The sequence below is a fragment of the Ursus arctos genome, unplaced genomic scaffold, assembly GCF_023065955.2.
Source record: "Ursus arctos isolate Adak ecotype North America unplaced genomic scaffold, UrsArc2.0 scaffold_10, whole genome shotgun sequence".
Classification (NCBI taxonomy): domain Eukaryota; kingdom Metazoa; phylum Chordata; class Mammalia; order Carnivora; family Ursidae; genus Ursus; species Ursus arctos.
The window spans coordinates 71043736-71061130 of NW_026622764.1; the positions used below are offsets into that span (position 1 = coordinate 71043736).

The 17395-nt window shown below is 48.6% G+C and overlaps 2 protein-coding genes across 3 annotated transcripts in view; one reads left to right on the top strand and one right to left on the bottom strand.

Moving 5' to 3' along the window:
• The window catches only part of MTIF3 (mitochondrial translational initiation factor 3), a 19620-nt gene extending 14861 nt beyond the window's left edge, over positions 1 to 4759 (top strand). For both annotated transcript variants that reach the window (XM_026493041.4, XM_026493043.4), the window contains 2 exons: positions 3446 to 3603; positions 4507 to 4759. In XM_026493041.4, coding sequence (XP_026348826.1) covers positions 3446 to 3603; positions 4507 to 4725 — 377 coding nt within the window. In that variant the 3' untranslated portion in view covers positions 4726 to 4759. The remainder of the gene's footprint in view (positions 1 to 3445; positions 3604 to 4506) is intronic.
• GTF3A (general transcription factor IIIA) lies at positions 4710 to 17114 on the bottom strand. Its single transcript, XM_048215575.2, has 10 exons — positions 17021 to 17114; positions 16706 to 16917; positions 13852 to 13952; positions 10380 to 10476; positions 9912 to 10000; positions 8589 to 8662; positions 7318 to 7398; positions 6301 to 6530; positions 5216 to 5275; positions 4710 to 4971 (listed from the first exon to the last, which is right to left on the bottom strand). The coding sequence occupies exons 1-10, from the start codon at positions 17112 to 17114 to the stop codon at positions 4807 to 4809; spliced, it is 1203 nt and encodes a 400-aa protein (XP_048071532.1). The 3' UTR covers positions 4710 to 4806.
• Positions 17115 to 17395: the final 281 nt, after the last annotated feature.

A 17395-nucleotide genomic window follows, 5' to 3' on the forward strand; every position in this document is an offset into this window, starting at 1 on the left:
GTTACTGTATTGGTGAGCAGTGACACCCCAGTGCCCTGTTACTGTATTGGTGAGCAGTGACACCCCAGTGCCCTGTTACTGTATTGGTGAGCAGTGACACCCCAGTGCCCTGTTACTGTATTGGTGAGCAGTGACACCCCAGTGCCCTGTTACTGTATTGGTGAGCAGTGACACCCCAGTGCCCTGTTACTGTATTGGTGAGCAGTGACACCCCAGTGCCCTGTTACTGTATTGGTGAGCAGTGACACCCCAGTGCCCTGTTACTGTATTGGTGAGCAGTGACACCCCAGTGCCCTGTTACTGTATTGGTGAGCAGTGACACCCCAGTGCCCTGTTACTGTATTGGTGAGCAGTGACACCCCAGTGCCCTGTTACTGTATTGGTGAGCAGTGACACCCCAGTGCCCTGTTACTGTATTGGTGAGCAGTGACACCCCAGTGCCCTGTTACTGTATTGGTGAGCAGTGACACCCCAGTGCCCTGTTACTGTATTGGTGAGCAGTGACACCCCAGTGCCCTGTTACTGCATTGGTGAGCAGTGACACCCCAGTGCCCTGTTACTGCATTGGTGAGCAGTGACACCCCAGTGCCCTGTTACTGCATTGGTGAGCAGTGACACCCCAGTGCCCTGTTACTGCATTGGTGAGCAGTGACACCCCAGTGCCCTGTTACTGCATTGGTGAGCAGTGACACCCCAGTGCCCTGTTACTGCATTGGTGAGCAGTGACACCCCAGTGCCCTGTTACTGCATTGGTGAGCAGTGACACCCCAGTGCCCTGTTACTGCATTGGTGAGCAGTGACACCCCAGTGCCCTGTTACTGCATTGGTGAGCAGTGACACCCCAGTGCCCTGTTACTGCATTGGTGAGCAGTGACACCCCAGTGCCCTGTTACTGTATTGGTGAGCAGTGACACCCCAGTGCCCTGTTACTGCATTGGTGAGCAGTGACACCCCAGTGCCCTGTTACTGCATTGGTGAGCAGTGACACCCCAGTGCCCTGTTACTGTATTGGTGAGCAGTGACACCCCAGTGCCCTGTTACTGCATTGGTGAGCAGTGACACCCCAGTGCCCTGTTACTGTATTGGTGAGCAGTGACACCCCAGTGCCCTGTTACTGTATTGGTGAGCAGTGACACCCCAGTGCCCTGTTACTGTATTGGTGAGCAGTGACACCCCAGTGCCCTGTTACTGTATTGGTGAGCAGTGACACCCCAGTGCCCTGTTACTGCATTGGTGAGCAGTGACACCCCAGTGTCCTGTTACTGCAAGGTGAGCAGTGACACCCCAGTGCCCTGTTACTGTATTGGTGAGCAGTGACACCCCAGTGCCCTGTTACTGTATTGGTGAGCAGTGACACCCCAGTGCCCTGTTACTGTATTGGTGAGCAGTGACACCCCAGTGCCCTGTTACTGTATTGGTGAGCAGTGACACCCCAGTGCCCTGTTACTGTATTGGTGAGCAGTGACACCCCAGTGCCCTGTTACTGTATTGGTGAGCAGTGACACCCCAGTGCCCTGTTACTGGATTGGTGAGCAGTGACACCCCAGTGCCCTGTTACTGGATTGGTGAGCAGTGACACCCCAGTGCCCTGTTACTGGATTGGTGAGCAGTGACACCCCAGTGCCCTGTTACTGGATTGGTGAGCAGTGACACCCCAGTGCCCTGTTACTGGATTGGTGAGCAGTGACACCCCAGTGCCCTGTTACTGGATTGGTGAGCAGTGACACCCCAGTGCCCTGTTACTGGATTGGTGAGCAGTGACACCCCAGTGCCCTGTTACTGGATTGGTGAGCAGTGACACCCCAGTGCCCTGTTACTGGATTGGTGAGCAGTGACACCCCAGTGCCCTGTTACTGGATTGGTGAGCAGTGACACCCCAGTGCCCTGTTACTGGATTGGTGAGCAGTGACACCCCAGTGCCCTGTTACTGGATTGGTGAGCAGTGACACCCCAGTGCCCTGTTACTGGATTGGTGAGCAGTGACACCCCAGTGCCCTGTTACTGGATTGGTGAGCAGTGACACCCCAGTGCCCTGTTACTGGATTGGTGAGCAGTGACACCCCAGTGCCCTGTTACTGTATTGGTGAGCAGTGACACCCCAGTGCCCTGTTACTGTATTGGTGAGCAGTGACACCCCAGTGCCCTGTTACTGTATTGGTGAGCAGTGACACCCCAGTGCCCTGTTACTGTATTGGTGAGCAGTGACACCCCAGTGCCCTGTTACTGTATTGGTGAGCAGTGACACCCCAGTGCCCTGTTACTGTATTGGTGAGCAGTGACACCCCAGTGCCCTGTTACTGTATTGGTGAGCAATGCTCACTGACATGTATTGCCAGTGACCTTGCAATGCCCTTGTCGTGGATGCCTCATGGGGCCATGAACTGGAAGGTAAGGGAAGATTTTTCATGATTCCTGATATGTGCTGCTCGTTAAGAAAGCTTGTTTTCTGGAAAACACCCTGGGACAGGGACCAGGAGACTGGTCCCGGAACTGCCACAGTGAGGGTTGTGTCTCTTCAGAAAATCACACACTCTCTGTGGCTCAGTTTTGTAACATCACAATCAACAAGGGTGTTGACTAGAAAACTAAAAGTATTCAGAGGAGGCCAACTAGAATGATAAAGACTTCAATCTGTATCACAGAAAAATCGCTGAACAGCCCAGAGAAGCTTGGAGAAGACACATGTTGCTGTTGTGAGAGATACGTGAAGGGCTAAGGTGTTAAAGGTATTATTTTGTTCTGAGAGAGATCTAGGACCAGCTGCAGGGGCTTGAAGGAAAAAGGAGGTGTTAATAAAAGGACTTTTTTAAAAAGAAGATTACTTTTATTTTGGGAATTAGAAAGCATACAGAAAAATATGAACACCTGTTATCCATCATCCAAAAGGAACAAGCATTAATATTGTTGTGCTTCCTTCCCTGTAAGGTAATTTTCAAATAGTCGGGATTTCCATTTCTGGAGTACAGGACGTAGGGAGCTCCCTCCTGTCTGATGCGGTCTGGTTGACCCCACTGTCTCTAGGAGGCCATCACAAAAGGAGTCAGATGAGAAGAGTACTTCCCAGATGCTGCTCTGATCAGAAGGAAAAATAAGGATAGTCAAGTTTATCATGAAGCTAGACTCGTTCCTTTTCAAGGACCATTCTTTTGTTCTTTCATCAAATGAGGGTAATAATAATGGAAGCATTTCATACATTACAGAATATCTGTTTTGCTTTTAAAGTCTGAGACCTAAATACTCTTACTTGGCAGGTAAAAAATTGGTACCTTTAAGTCTGTCCATCTCCCTTGTTTAAAAAAGTGTTTACTGGCCTGTGAAACTAAGTCAGAGAGGAGCGTTTGGGCCCCTGTGGCAACCTGATCTCTCACGAAGTGTGTGATCCAGCTCAGGTCTCGTGAGGAGACCAGGAACAGTCCTAGCACAAGTCTTCCCTGTTCCAAACTAGGACCTGCCCTGACAAAGGAACTCAGTTTTTCTTCAAATATTGGACAACATGATTTGGACACAAAGACTAAACAGATTCAGCAGTGGATTGAGAAAAAATACAGAGTTCAGATCACCATAAAGAAAGGGAAGAACACAGAGGAGCCAGAACATAAGATGGTGAGTAAAAGCGGGTATGAGGGAACTGCTCGTGGTGTCCGTTTTCTGATCTAAAGATACAATTGTAGAAAATCTGGGGAAGGTAAAGGCAAAGACAAGTAACTGCTAATTCTACCCAGTTACGGCAGTAGCTTTGCAATTCCTTTTTCAAAAATGTAAGCATACTCGATGTACATCACCTTTTTAAGTATTTTGTCACGTGAAAACATTGCACTTCGTAATTTCAGGGCTATATACTATTGCTTTACAAATTGTGCAATATCCATAGATTCGTTTTTTAGTCTGTCTCCTGTATCTAATGTCCCTGAGCGGCATTATATATAAAGTCAAATTGTCTATCTGGAAAGTATCAGTTCACACTCCCTGGTGAGTTTATAGAGTATCTCTTTTGCTTTTGGAGTCAGAGACCTTAGCAGCTAAAAGGCAGCACCAGTCTGGTGGTTTCCGACTTCATTCCAGGTTAGAATCACGTAGGTGTGGGTTTCAGTCCAGAATCTCTAGAACTGGGTGTATTTCTCTAATCACCCCGTGTTAGCAATGTTAGGAACTGCACTAGACTGACAGTTTGGGAGATAAAGAGGTCCGTTGCCAATGCCCAGACCCATTGCTTTGTACATCTTTTCTCTGAGAGGGTAGCTGGGGCCAAACAGCCCCTCAATGCCATGACAGATGGGAATTTAAAACCATCAACCTTTAGTGCATTAGTTTAGTTACATGGCGTTTGTAAAACTGCCTCGTTATCGTACCGGTTTCAATCAGCTTAACCAGATAGGCACAATTTGATTTAGATAATCACTTAAATAACATCAATTCAGGAATGCTGATTTTTATGTGTATTAGAGCATTAAGAAAGAATCAAAGACATTGGTTTTACATTAATCTTTGGCTGTTTTCCCTTTCTAGGAGGAGATCTGTAATCAAATACTTCAGACTATGCCTGGAATAGCTACCTTCTCATCCCGGCCACAAGCTGTTCGGGGTGGAAAAGCTGTAATGTGTGTTCTTCGTCATTTGAGCAAAAAGGAAGAGAATGCGTACAGAGGAACTCAAGGAACCCAGAAAGGAGACACTTTGAACACGGAAAATCGAAACAATCAAGAATCAGATGTTGTGCATCAGTGATTTTAATAAAGAAAAACGTGCTTCTGGGAGGAAATAATTGAGCTGGCTGGTGTGTATCATTTAAACCAAGCCATGTGAGGTTCAGTTGAGGGTAAGAACTGCAACTGTCGAGAGCACCTTGTCCTCAGTACAGTTCAGTGTCTCTCCGTTTTTAGGTGCAGATAAGCCTCGTTCTTGCTTCTTTTTAGGTGGAATATAGCCACTGAGACGAGAGGCCAAACTCCGTTTTTCACGAGACCGTTTTACCTTTGGAAATAAGAAAACAAGATAATGGGAATTCAAAATCAAACTGTGAGAACTGATCTTCTAATAGCTGTCCCCACCCCCCCACCCCCCGGCAGACAGCGCTCCTTTAGAAGGAAGCGAAGGCCGTGCCACCCCTTCCACAGCAGTGCAGGCTCACGTGCTAATAAGGAGCTGAAACATTCTAGATTGCATCTGGCTGAGGTCACTGATATTTGAAATTAACAGCTGTCCTAACTCAACTTACTTTGAGCTTCATTTTCTTCTTGTCAGGGTCATGCACAACGGCATGCCTAGTGAGACTCTGCTACAATGAAGGAAAAAGAAAAAGTTACATCTTAAAAACACTGCCATTTTGGTGTCTATTAATATGAAAACTCCGTGAGTTATTTAAATAAACTGTCAACCTTCTTTGTGTTACATACCACTGAAGGATGTGACCTCTACCTACAAAGATGCCCCCACCAGAGCAGAATTCTTCCTCAAATCCTAGACCTAACCACTACCATTCACAAGGACCCAGGTTAGGAACTTACACAGCTCACTTTGAATGAGCTATTCCAAGCTGAAGAAGGTTCTTTTACTGAATCTATGTCAGCAGCATTCCCAAACACCAGTGGAAAATCTGACCAAGGTGTTGCTGTCCTCGATAATGCTGACTACCGTTAGCCCCCAGTTGTTTTCTGATGGTCTGGACACATGCTGAGCCTGCCTCACTGGTCTCTTCGGTCTTTCTTACAGCTCACAGTTCGCACTTGAGAGAGCACCTGCCAGAGTGAGGGTCTGCAGAACTGCACAGGCCCTCCGTTTACTGTCACGTTCTTACCTATTCAAATCACACCAAGATCCAGACTAGATTCTCAAGTGCTATGGTCCCTCATGTCCTTGTTTGCCCACTTCTCTCAATCCCTAGAAGATGACAGTCTAAAAGGACACCCAACTGTCAGCAATCTCTTAGAAGAGCAAGTGGTACCGCAGGCCACTGTTTCTCAAAGCTGGACATGATCGCCTAGAGGGTTTGTTAAAACCCAAATTACTAGGCCCCATCTCCACAGAGTTTCTGATTCAGTGGGGGGAGCCTGTGGATATGCATTTCTAGCAAGTTCTCAGGTGATGCTGATGCTCCTGGTCCAGGGCCATGCTTTGAGAACCACTGGCATAGGCAAATCTGGTTGTCTTGCAGACTTGAGTTAAGCCAGAGTGGAAGGTCCAGACCACTGGGCTTTCCCCATCTGTAGGCCCTGGGGCACCATCTTGGAATCCAGGGCTCCCAGAAACCCAGCAAGGAAGCCACAGACCTAAAAGACTGCATTTGTGAGCGCGAGTACTTACTTTCATGGCAAATGTTTTGCCACAGCCGGGATGTTCACACATAAATGGGCGCCTTTCCTCGTGAAAAGAGAGAATGTGGCTCTGGAGATTAAACACCGTCGTGTAGGTTCTACCACAGCCTTCTCTTGGACACCGGCATACGTCCCTTTCTGGGGCATGAGTTTTCATATGCTGCTTAAGGTAATCCTTGCGCTTAAATGTTTTCTGGCATACTTCACATTTTAGGTCCTCTGGTGGAGTAGACACACAAACTTAACCAATTTCGCCAGGTTATCACCCAGAAAGAATCAATTTCAATTTGTAAGTAAGGTATTTGATGCCGAAAATATCATGATTATCGTGAGAAAATTAACTCCAATTTTTATTGCTTGGAAGTTTGTCTCAATTTTCCCATGTTCTTGTATTACGTAAAGTCACTCTGTTCCCTTACCAGGGAGCAGGGGTTCTCAGCATGGCAAGGGGAGATGAAGAAGACCAGTTTCCTTCCTTGCCCTCCAACACCTAAAGCACTGTTTCCTAAACTGTCCCACAGAACACCAGTGCCTCCCAAGGTTCCTGACTTGCCAGAGCCTTTCAAACTACTAATTTAGGGGCCCCTGGCTGGCTCAGTCACTGATTAAGCGTTTGCCTTCAGCTGAGGTCATGATGGGATCAAGCCCTGTGTGAGGTTCTCCACTGATCGGGGAGCCGGCTTCTCCCTCTCCCTCTGCCTCTCCCTCCCCCACTCATGCACATACTCTTTCCCTCCCTCTCTCTCTCTCTCTCTCTCTCTCGAATAAATAACATCTTAAAAAAAAAAAAAAAAAGAACGTAATTGTGCACAGCAGCTCCTGGCATAGCTCCTCCCAAACCTGGAACCATACCTCTGCTCATTCGTCAAACAGCTGAGGTACCCAGCACGTCACAAAACATCACCCAGAACGGTTATTATTTTAAGGAACATGTTTATTATTTCACTCTTTAAAAGCAGTTCTATGGCGACAAATATTTACACTGTGCCATACATGTCTGCCTTACCTTTATGGGTTTCTCTCACATGTTTTAGAAGCTCTGTCCATGTTTTTGCCACAAAGGAACATTCTTTTTGACACATATAGCCTGATTAGAAAAAAATACATTGGTACATTGTCTTTTGTGAATATTTAGTGTAAATACCAATTGTAATTAGAAAGGAAACTTACAAGCCTATATAATTTTTCTCCAGTCTTCCAATAATATTCTGTTAGTCTTTAGATGTGGGAATAAAAACTAAGTCTTTTACAGGGAAACCAAATAATCGCATAGCAAGGTACTCCACACAGAGTTTTACGTTCGCAGACTTCACAGAAGCACGCCGTCCCCGGGAAGTTGTGTTTAGCGCACGTGGACTCCCGGCTGCTGTCCTTCCCCCACCTCCATGGCTCGCAGCCCCTTGCCCCTCCCTGCTTTATGTCTGCCTCTTGTTTTCCTCAGTGAGAGAGCTCTGTGGTCCTCTGTGCTTGGCAGACCAACACTAAGTCTCAGCGGTTGTGTGCCTACCCCTGGCCTCTAGTCTTACTATCTGGTAAGTTCCACAATACAGGAAAGACTCAGGGTGCAATTAAGGGAGAAAATAAGAACCCAGAGGAAATGCTGCCAACAAAAATGGACATCGTGTGAAGCACCAGAACTGGAAGAATCCGTCAGTTTTACAGCCAACCTGTGTTTCACCCACTAAGCAGACAGAAACGAAAGGGAACGAGGCTACCTCCAGCTCTTCAGCTACTAGTCTCTTGTTTAAAAAAGAAAAAAAAACAACCACCATATATTCTATACTTAGAAAACTGGAATACAGAATTAAAAAAATCCCTCATGGAAACAGAACAGATTTAAGCAGTTTAATCAAGTCTTTTTGAAAAAGGCACAATCTGATTACTCTACAACGTCAAACTATTATCCAAGCCTGGTGAGTGCCAGTGAGGAGAAGAAAGACCCAGGCCGTAAAGAGGTAAACAGGGGTGAAAAAGCCAACCGTGGATGGAGCGCTAACACTCTCGGAAGCACAGAGCGCCACCAGGCACTTGTGGCAGACAACGACACATTCGCTGTGAACAGCGATGACAGGAGCGGAAGAACAGGCAAGGATGTGCAGTGCCCTGGTCGAGTCTAAAACATGAACCAGCGCACGCTGCCCCTGCTGAGATAGTGTCGAGTTTCTCCGCGTGACCATGGAATAAAACGGAAAGCACCTTCCAGTCGAGGAACCAGACACACACACACACTATTGGGCTCTCCTGGAAGCGGGGGCCACCGGGGAGCGCCAGACATACCCTCGTGGACCTTGCTGTGTCGCTTCAGCCTGCTGGGTGAGGCGAAGTGTTTCCCACATCCTTCATGGGCACACCTGGGTTAACAACACGTCACGTGTGAGCCAATCCATTTCTGTGGAGCATCTGCTGAGGGTGAATATTACTCTGTCCTTTTCTGCTACCAAAGTCTCCCCACAACCAAACCAATCATAAAAAGGAGATTTAAAATTGAGACCGAATCACAAGTGAAATTCAAGTTATTTGACCAGCCTTGGGACAAAACAAACAGAGAAAAGAGGGAGGACTGTTTTGTTTGGGTTTTTTTTTTGCCTCTGTGATCAAATTAAAGTTTTCATCTTTATCCTTCTGAGAACGGACTGTTTTGCTGGCAACACGATGGCTGAGGTAAACCCCCAAGGCATTCTGAACCATCTTTGCTGGGTTTAATGCCGCCGCCTGGAGACGGTGTGGGAGGAAAGCAGCAGCAGACCCGTCGGCTCTCGTAAGCCACACAGGGGCACGGCCGCTTCCATGGGAAAGGCCCCAGCGGCACAAGAGGTGGCAGGCCTGCCAGCGAGGACAGACACAGGCCCTGCAGTGACCCCAGGCAAGGCGCAGCTCTGGGGGAGCCGGGAAGGCACCGGGCAGGACGACAGCACGCAGAGTGGCCAGCCAGTGTCCTTCAGGACGCCCCTCTGGGCAGGCAGCTGGGGCTCTGACACCCTCGGCATGTCCACCCCCATGTGTCCAGTCACCGTTCCTGTTCCTCAGGAAGGCCGCTCTGATGCATGCTAAGCCCCATGACTTCTGCTCCGTAGGAAAGGAATGCTTCGTGTCTGCATAAGGACAGTTCACACAATTAAAAGGGCTCTTTGGGCTGCCTGGCTGGCTCAGTCGGTTAACTGTCTGCCTTCAGCTCAGGTCATGATCCCGGGGTCCTGGGATGGAGCCCTGCATTGGGTTCCTTGCTCAGTGGGGAGCCTGCTTCTCCCTCTACCTTCTGCCCTCCCTGCTTGTGCGCATGCTCTCGCTCTCTCTCTGACAAATAAAGTCTTTAAAAAAAATAAATAAACAGGCTCTAACTGAATAAAGTCATTTCTTAGTTTTCCTTCAGGCTTAACCACAATTGTAGTAATCTCACAAATCATTTAGAAACATTGATTATTTTTGTTAGAAAAGAAAAGCAAAAGCAAACTTCGGAAATGCCCCACTCTATAAATGGGCATTCACGGTATAGAAAAGTGTTGATGAAGAGATGGTTTCTGAACACCTGCATCCAACCTTCACGTCTCAGTCTTACTCCCACCTGAACTGTACGAGATCTCAGGCACACGAAGCACCTACTTGAACAGCGGCTCACTGGTGTGCTGGCACTGATGGATTCTCAGCTGCTGGTGTTTCTTAAAGGCCTTCGTACAACCTTCAAAAGCGCACTGTTTAATAAAGGTTCATTAGTCTGGGAAAAATCAAAGAACCGTTCACAAGAGAAGTCCCTCAAGACTCCATATCGTGGAGACTTTGTACTTGCTACTTGCTCCCATGGAGTCACCGTCAAATTCTAGGCCAGGAAGCTTTAAAGATGAACACATTTGAAACAGCAAAAGTGTTTCGTTTTGGGGCAGTCTATTAATAATAAACTTCCTTAGCGCAGAAATGTTTGGTTTCAAAATAAGCCGTTATTATGATAGCTAGTAGTTGGGCTAAGTTCAGGTGTTTGGCAGACAAACTCTGGTTGATGAGCATTTTAGAAACATAGATAATAAGCATAAAAATATTCAGAGAATTTAAGCATAGAAAATCATTCATACTTACTACATATTGTTTTTGCTGATTTTCATGTTTGCGTTCAAAATGTTTCTTCAAGTTTGATTTTGTGTTGAATTTCTGATCACAACCACTAGCTGTACAACTGTAAGAAAGTGTATAAATCAAAATATTAACATGCCGAGGGAAGAGAATTTTTAAGATGCATATATCCTCCAACTTTATAAAAGTACTTTCCAAAGTATAGTATAAAATAGTCTTTAGTTTTAAGTCAGTGTCAGCCTCTCAACTCTGATGTGATTACCATGTAATGAGATGCATTTTCATGAAGTCAGGCACAGTGCATCAGAGGGAAAGTGGAAATCACTAGCTCCAAAAGCCCAAACCCTGCTTAGGCTTCAATCATATTTAAGTTAAACTGTTCCCAATTTGGAATCGGATAATTTTGCTTGAAATGTCACAATAAGCTGCATTTCCCAAAAAAACCTCAAAAACACTGGTTTCAGCTTACCATCAGAGGTAAAAACAAGTATTTAGAGCAAAACCACAAACCATCATGCCCTCTGGCATATCATTAAGCCATTCTAGTCCCCTTTAATGAGCGTTTCTATATCTTGCCCTTGAATTATCTAAATTCTTTGTGCAGTTGCGTTTTTTTAATGTGTGCTCTTCTTGTGAGGAGTTCTCCTAAACCTGGGGGATGAAGCAGGACCTCCCTGAGAGCCCTAATCTCAGCGATCACTCACGTATAAACACCAGATGATAGTCCTGTCAGGCACCGTGCTGTCCACAGGGACAGGCGGAGACACACGGGGTGACAGCGCGCAGGGCTGTGGGAGCTGTGCCACCAGAAGCACACGGGAGGGGCGCTGTGGCAGACGCCACTACGAATTCCAACAGGTGCTGTTTTTGACCGCAGGAACAGAACGCGGAGTTTAGCTGGGTACACAGTCAACAGAAATAGAGCTTTTTCTAGCATCCCCTGCAATTAGGGGTGGCCACATGGCTGTCTCTGGCCCGTCCTGTTCGACAAGCACAAAGTGTCTGAAAAGGGGGCACACCTCTTTTGCTCCTTCGTCCACCATGGTGTCTGGAACGCCACAAGTCCTCCTGGACCAGGATGTCGAAGCCCCAAGACGAGGATGGCAGAGACAAGTTACAAGGAGCCCAGGTCCTCCTGACTGTGGAACGCCCTCAACTATCCACCTCTGCACTTTTGCATTTCAGTTAAGCAACAAAAACAGAGACTGTCTTGTTTAAGCGGCTAGTGTGTTGGGTTTTCTGTCACTCTGGACCTCACTCCTGACCCAGGCATCTAACCCAACACAAGTGTGGGGCAAGAGGACAGGGCCCAGAAACATCCTGACAGGAAGCAGACAGCAGGCACAGGGGCCCAGAAGATGCAGGCGGAGATGCAGGGGGTGCTGCTGGTCAGGGAAGCACTGCTGGACCACAGTTTCGTGTCGGAGAGTCAAGCAAACGAGGCAGGATCATAAAAAGGCCAGTCACCAAGGTCACTGACACAACTTACTAAGATCCCGGATATTGTTATGAAAGCCACGCTGAAAACCCGTGCCCAGCTTTAAGAAGGGAAGCAGTGTGGACGGAGAGAAAACACTGTTCAAGTGGGAGTAAGAGGCTGCAGGAAGACCGTGGCAGCTGGAGGGACAGGGTCTGAGGGACGAGTAACAGAGCCTGATGAGCCGCCCGCTGCAGAGGATGTCTGAGAGGGTGAGGTGCCCCGGGGGGCGGCCCTGCCTCTGCTGGGGGTCGTCGGGTAGACAGGGATGCTGCCTGACAAGAACGAGGGAGAGGAGGACCAAAGGAAGCAGAGCTCAGACTGGACTGGGAGGGATTCGGCCACAGGGAATTTAAGGAGCCAGACAGACAGCTGGGGACCTGGAGCTAAAGATAGGCTGGATGAGAGAGAGAGAGAGCGCAGCAGGGATTACCACAGAGCTGGCTCGTTCCACAGGGAAGAACCCTCAGCTTTCCCAGTCACCCTGTGCATCTGTACCCAGCCCCAGTTTTTCTTGAGCATTTCGTTTTTTAAATAGTATACGGTAACTTAGCTCAGAAACCAAAAAGCATAAGAAGAGACGCGGTTGCATGACTCCCCACCGCTCCCAGGACAGGTGACATTTTCGGTTTTATGAAGTAACTTTTAGAGTTTTATACAGACAGAAGCAAATACAGATTCTTCCTGTCCACCTCTCCCTCCACCTTTTTATACACAAAAAGGCAGCCCTCCGTACACACTCTTCTGAACCTCGGTCTTTCAGTGGACATGCCTTAGAGATTCTCGGTTTCGCGGACGACACCTGCCTTCGTTTTCCGGCCGCAGAGTACTCCACTGCGCTGATACACTCTTCAGTCCCTCGTGACGAGCTGGTGGCCTGACTGCAATGCTCTGCGACTACTCACAGTGTTGCACGGAACCCCGTACGTGCATTTAATACACGCACGAGCGTAAGTGTAGAATAAATTTCCCAAAGCAAAACTTCCAGGTCAAAGACGATAGCCCAGACCACGCTTAGTGACTCTCTGCTGGGCTACTTGAACTACATTTTGAAATACATGAAGCTTTGCTTGGAGTCATTTATTTTGATGATACACTGTGAGCTTGAACGGGGGGTGAGATAAGGACATCTTCCCCCTCAGTAGTTTGTCCCATTCCTGCTGGCTACCACGCTGGTCACACAGACAGGTGGCTCTCCACATGGAAAGTGACGGTGAAGACGATCCCGTGTCAACAACTGACAACTCACCCTCCTCAGACTGTTGGGACCTCAGTGAGACATGCGACACCTCACCTTCACCATCATCTTAAAACTAAAAGAAGTCAACTCAGATCAGCAGAAAACCTCACTGCGCGAGGAACTGTCTCATAGAACACAATTATGATATCAAAGTCTAACATCTGCAAAACCGGCCACACAGCGAGTTCTCGATATGGTCTCCTTTATGGAGCTCTGCAAATCTAATAAATTATTATTTTTTTCAATGAAACTAAGTGTTTGTTCAGTGGTTCTCCAAGTGTGGATGTCAGACCAACAGCATCAGCATCACCTGGGAACCTGCTAGAAATGCAAATTCTCAGGCCTCACCCCCTACCTACCAAATCAGAAACTCCGGGGTGGGATCCAGCACTCTGTTTTAACAAGCTTTATTGGTTCATAAAGGCCCGGTGCCTGTGGAGCCAGGACTCTGTCCGGCTAGTCTGAATGGAGTTTTCTTTTGGGGGTGAATTTCCCAGTTAGTATATACTTTAAAGGGAGAAGAGAGGCTGCAAACCTAAGAGAACTTCAGATGAACTCATTCCTGAAGTTATCACACACAAAGGACCCACAAAACCCCCTCCTCTCTTCCACACATTCAAACCCAGTCTCCTCTTATACCAGGGGATGCAAATGAGAGAAGGTGCACACTCTTGGTCTCGGGAGTGAACAGTCCATTTTCTTACCGGGTCTATATGCCAAAAACAACCACCTCAAAGACCTCAAAGCTGTTCTCTACTTACACAAATGGCTTTTCCCCGGTGTGAATCAGGACGTGGCGGCTCAGATGGTAGTCCCTGACAAAGGCTTTGCCACACCCTTCGTGGTCACAAACAAACGGTCTCTAGCAGGAAGGAAAGAAAAAAAACATGTCAATCCTGCCCTAGTCACTCCGGTATTATTTAAAGACCTAAAATGTGTAGCAGGCAGGGCCATGGACACTGCCTCCAGAGATGGTCTCCATTCCGTAAGTGCTGAGCACCCAGCTAGATAATGGTGTTTTACAAACGCCACAATGTTCTCACAGAGGCGGTGCAGCAGATTTTGTTCTCTGAACAGCACAGCAAAGAAGCAGGTAGCCTTCACAGTAAGAGACAGCACTGCTAACCGGCTCCTAACCTGACAACAGGCCTCAATGGCAACCCCCTGAAGATGACTTGTCCGCTATCAGCACAGCCTGTGTGCACGCGTCTCCACTACAGCGTGTTTTTATCCATTTGTAGCCCAGGGCAGAGGAACATGCAGATTCCGTCTCATCCCAGACAAGCCCAGTGTCTGCTAAGAGAATGCCTGGCACACCTCCAGGAAGATGTTCACAGGGGCCAGAGCAAAGCAATCAGCTCCCAGCCTAACTGCAACCACCACTTGGGACCCAGGGAGGAAGGGTCTCCATTCTGAACCTACAGGAAAAGTCAAAAACATCCCCCCAAATAACCAGTTTTGTTTATTTAATTATGAAAAACATAACCTCAGGAGATTCTAGGAAGGAGGTACCAAAGCCTCAAATATTAGTACTAGCAGCAAAGCAAGTAGACAGGAAGACAGAAGAGTTGTATTACTAGCGGAAGATCCACAGAACTTTGCACAGTATTTATCAGTCTTTTTTTGTTGTTTGTGTTGTTGTTGTTTCAAAGACAGGGCAGAGCTGAGGGATGGGGTTGCAGAGCTACTTTCCTTATGCCCCAAGGACACAGACAATCTATCCTTCCCCTGGGCCATGGCTCTGGGGGTGACCTACAGAAGGGAGAGGAGGCTCATGCTGCCCAGGGGTTCTCAGGGAGGGACACAAAAGTGACCACATGCTTCCCTACTTGGACATACAGGTTTCAGAACCCACAATTTGAGGGATGGAATGGGCAAGAGAAAGGACAGGGTGGCCAAACTTAATGGATGTCTTGAGTGAAGATAGTCACTGGGTAAGATTGCCACGACAGCTGGGTGGCATGGGTAAAGTCAAGGGCAGAAAGGAGCTGTGAAAACAGTCAGTGAGGAAGAGGAAAAGAGTTGGAGGAAATGGTCAACCTTCCAATGCTGGGGAGGGTAAGGAAGATGGGGACCATGAGGACACATGAAGGAATAGCCCGTTATACAGATGCTAGGAGCAAAGGCAGGGGCTGCAGGTCCCTGGTTTAAGACATTAAGGGCCTTCAGGGGCACGTGGGTGGCTCAGTTGGTTGAGCATCTGACCCTTGATTTCAGCTCAGGTCGTGATCTCAGGATTGTGAGATCCAGCTACACACTGGAGTCTGCTTGAGATTCTCTCTCTCTCTCTCTCTCTCTCCCTCTTCCTCTTCCCCTCCCCACCATGCTCTCTCCCTCTCTAAAATAAATAAATCTTTAAAAGAAGGAAAGGGAAGGGGAAAGGTCAAAGGAAAAGGAAAAGGGAAAGGGAAAGGAAAGGAAAGAAATTAAGGGCCTTCTGATGAGACATTGTGAAGCCAGGCTCTGTCAAACACTGGGAAACTGGGCAGATTCCTCGGTCTCCATGAGCTTCCCTTTCCCCAGGGGTCATCTTCCAAAGGCTTCTTATTGCCCTCAAAATAAAACCTAAACTCCAAACCCTATTTCTACCCTGGCCTACAAATGATCCCACCAGACTTGCTTCTCAGACCTTCTCTTGTATGGTCCCCAACTCAATCACACCCAATCACAGGTTCCTTTTCTGCCCAGACTCTTTTTCCCTCGTGTCTGCATGAATGGATCCTTTCCTTCTCATTCAGGTCAAGAGAGACCTTTCCTGACCATCCTTCAGGAGCTCTCATTTTACTGCGTCTCATTCTTACTAATTCCTTTGCTCCAATTAAAGCATAAGGGCGGTGACAGCAGATGCCTTATCTGTTCTGTTCACTACTCTCTCTTCAGGGATAGAAAGGTACTGAATTATGAAGCAATGAATGCATGCTGCTCGCCAAACCTCCAGTACTTAGAATTCTGTCACCCTCCATGAAACATGAGAGACTATGGACTATGAGAAACAAACTGAGGGCTACAGAGGGGAGAGAGGTGGGGGAATGGGATAGGCCGGTGATGGGTAGTAAGGAGGGCACATATTGCATGGTGCACTGGGTGTTATACACAGCTAATGAATCATCGAGCCTTACATCGGAAACCGGGGATGTACTGTATGGTGACTAACATAATAAAAAATAATTATTAAAATTAAAAAAAAAAAAAAGAATTCTGTCACCCTCCATTCCAGTTCCAGAAGGCCAGGGATAGTCAGGTGTCTGTTGGGGGTAAGCGTAGGGGATGTAGAAAGCGTGAGAGTAAATGAATCCTTCCTCTGCACCTATTTAGATTATCGGGAGGTGATGACTGGCCAAGACTGAAGATCAAAGGGGTGGCTGCGGTTTAGTAAGCCCCAAGCCTCCTCCGTCTCAGTACGCGTCCATCCCTTCTCAGCTCTTTCCTAACCGAAAGCCGAGCTGGTTCGCCCCTGTGATCCAGGGTGCCAAAGGTGAACATATCTTGCAAAGGCATGTGCACCCACGTGCTGCCCGGGGCCTCACGGACAGAGCCCACCTAGCGGGCCACCGCGTCCTGAGTCCCTGGACCTGGACGCCACGCCCCTCCGCGGCCTGGCCGGCGCCCGGTTACCTCCCCCGTGTGCTTGCACAGGTGCGCGTCTAGCTTCCAGGCCTTGTTGTAATTGGCGCTGCAGTCAGGGAAGGAGCAGATGAACCTCCTATTGAGCGCGGAGGGCGGCGGGGCGGGGCTCTCGCCGGCCGCGGTGAAGGCGTCGGCGATGGTCAGGGTTGACACGGCCTCCGCGACCGACGCCGGCGGCTCCAGGGCGCCCGGGGCCGTGCCTCAGCCACGTGGCTAGGCACGTGCAGCAAACGGCTGCGCGCGGCCGACGCTCGGCTCCGCGCCTTCCGTTCCCGGAGGACCCAACGCGCGACCCCGTCGCACTTCCGGGAGCACGACACCAGCGGAGCGGGACTGGAGCGCCGGCGCGCGCGCGCGCGGGCAGCAGGCCCCGCCCCGCGCCGCGCTGGCGCCGCATTCGCGCATGCTCCCGGAAGCCGCTCGCGGGTAGGCGCCCCTCCCGCGCGCGGTGCTTGGTGGTAGGGCTTCCTCTTCCTTGGGAAGAGGCACCTTTACCCAAGCTGCAGTACAGAGTAGGGGCACAGCTGGCTTGTGACCTGTCTCCCATCCGCCACCACCTTCTGCAACGCACTAGCCGTGCATGATTTAAACGATCTTGTCCTGAGTCAGTTGGTTAAACGTCTGCCTTTGGCTCAGGACATGATCCCAGGACTCTTAGATTGAGTCCCCCGTAGGGTT

Coding starts and splice junctions, on each gene's coding strand:
- GTF3A (XM_048215575.2), bottom strand. CDS start 17,114: ATGCGGCGCCAGCGCGGCGCGGGGCGGGGCCTGCTGCCCGCGCGCGCG. Junction 10,477..13,851: donor ACCGGGGAAAAGCCATTTGT/GTAAGTAGAGAA, acceptor ACTTTCTTACAG/TTGTACAGCTAGTGGTTGTG. Junction 10,001..10,379: donor ATCAGCAAAAACAATATGTA/GTAAGTATGAAT, acceptor TTTATTAAACAG/TGCGCTTTTGAAGGTTGTAC.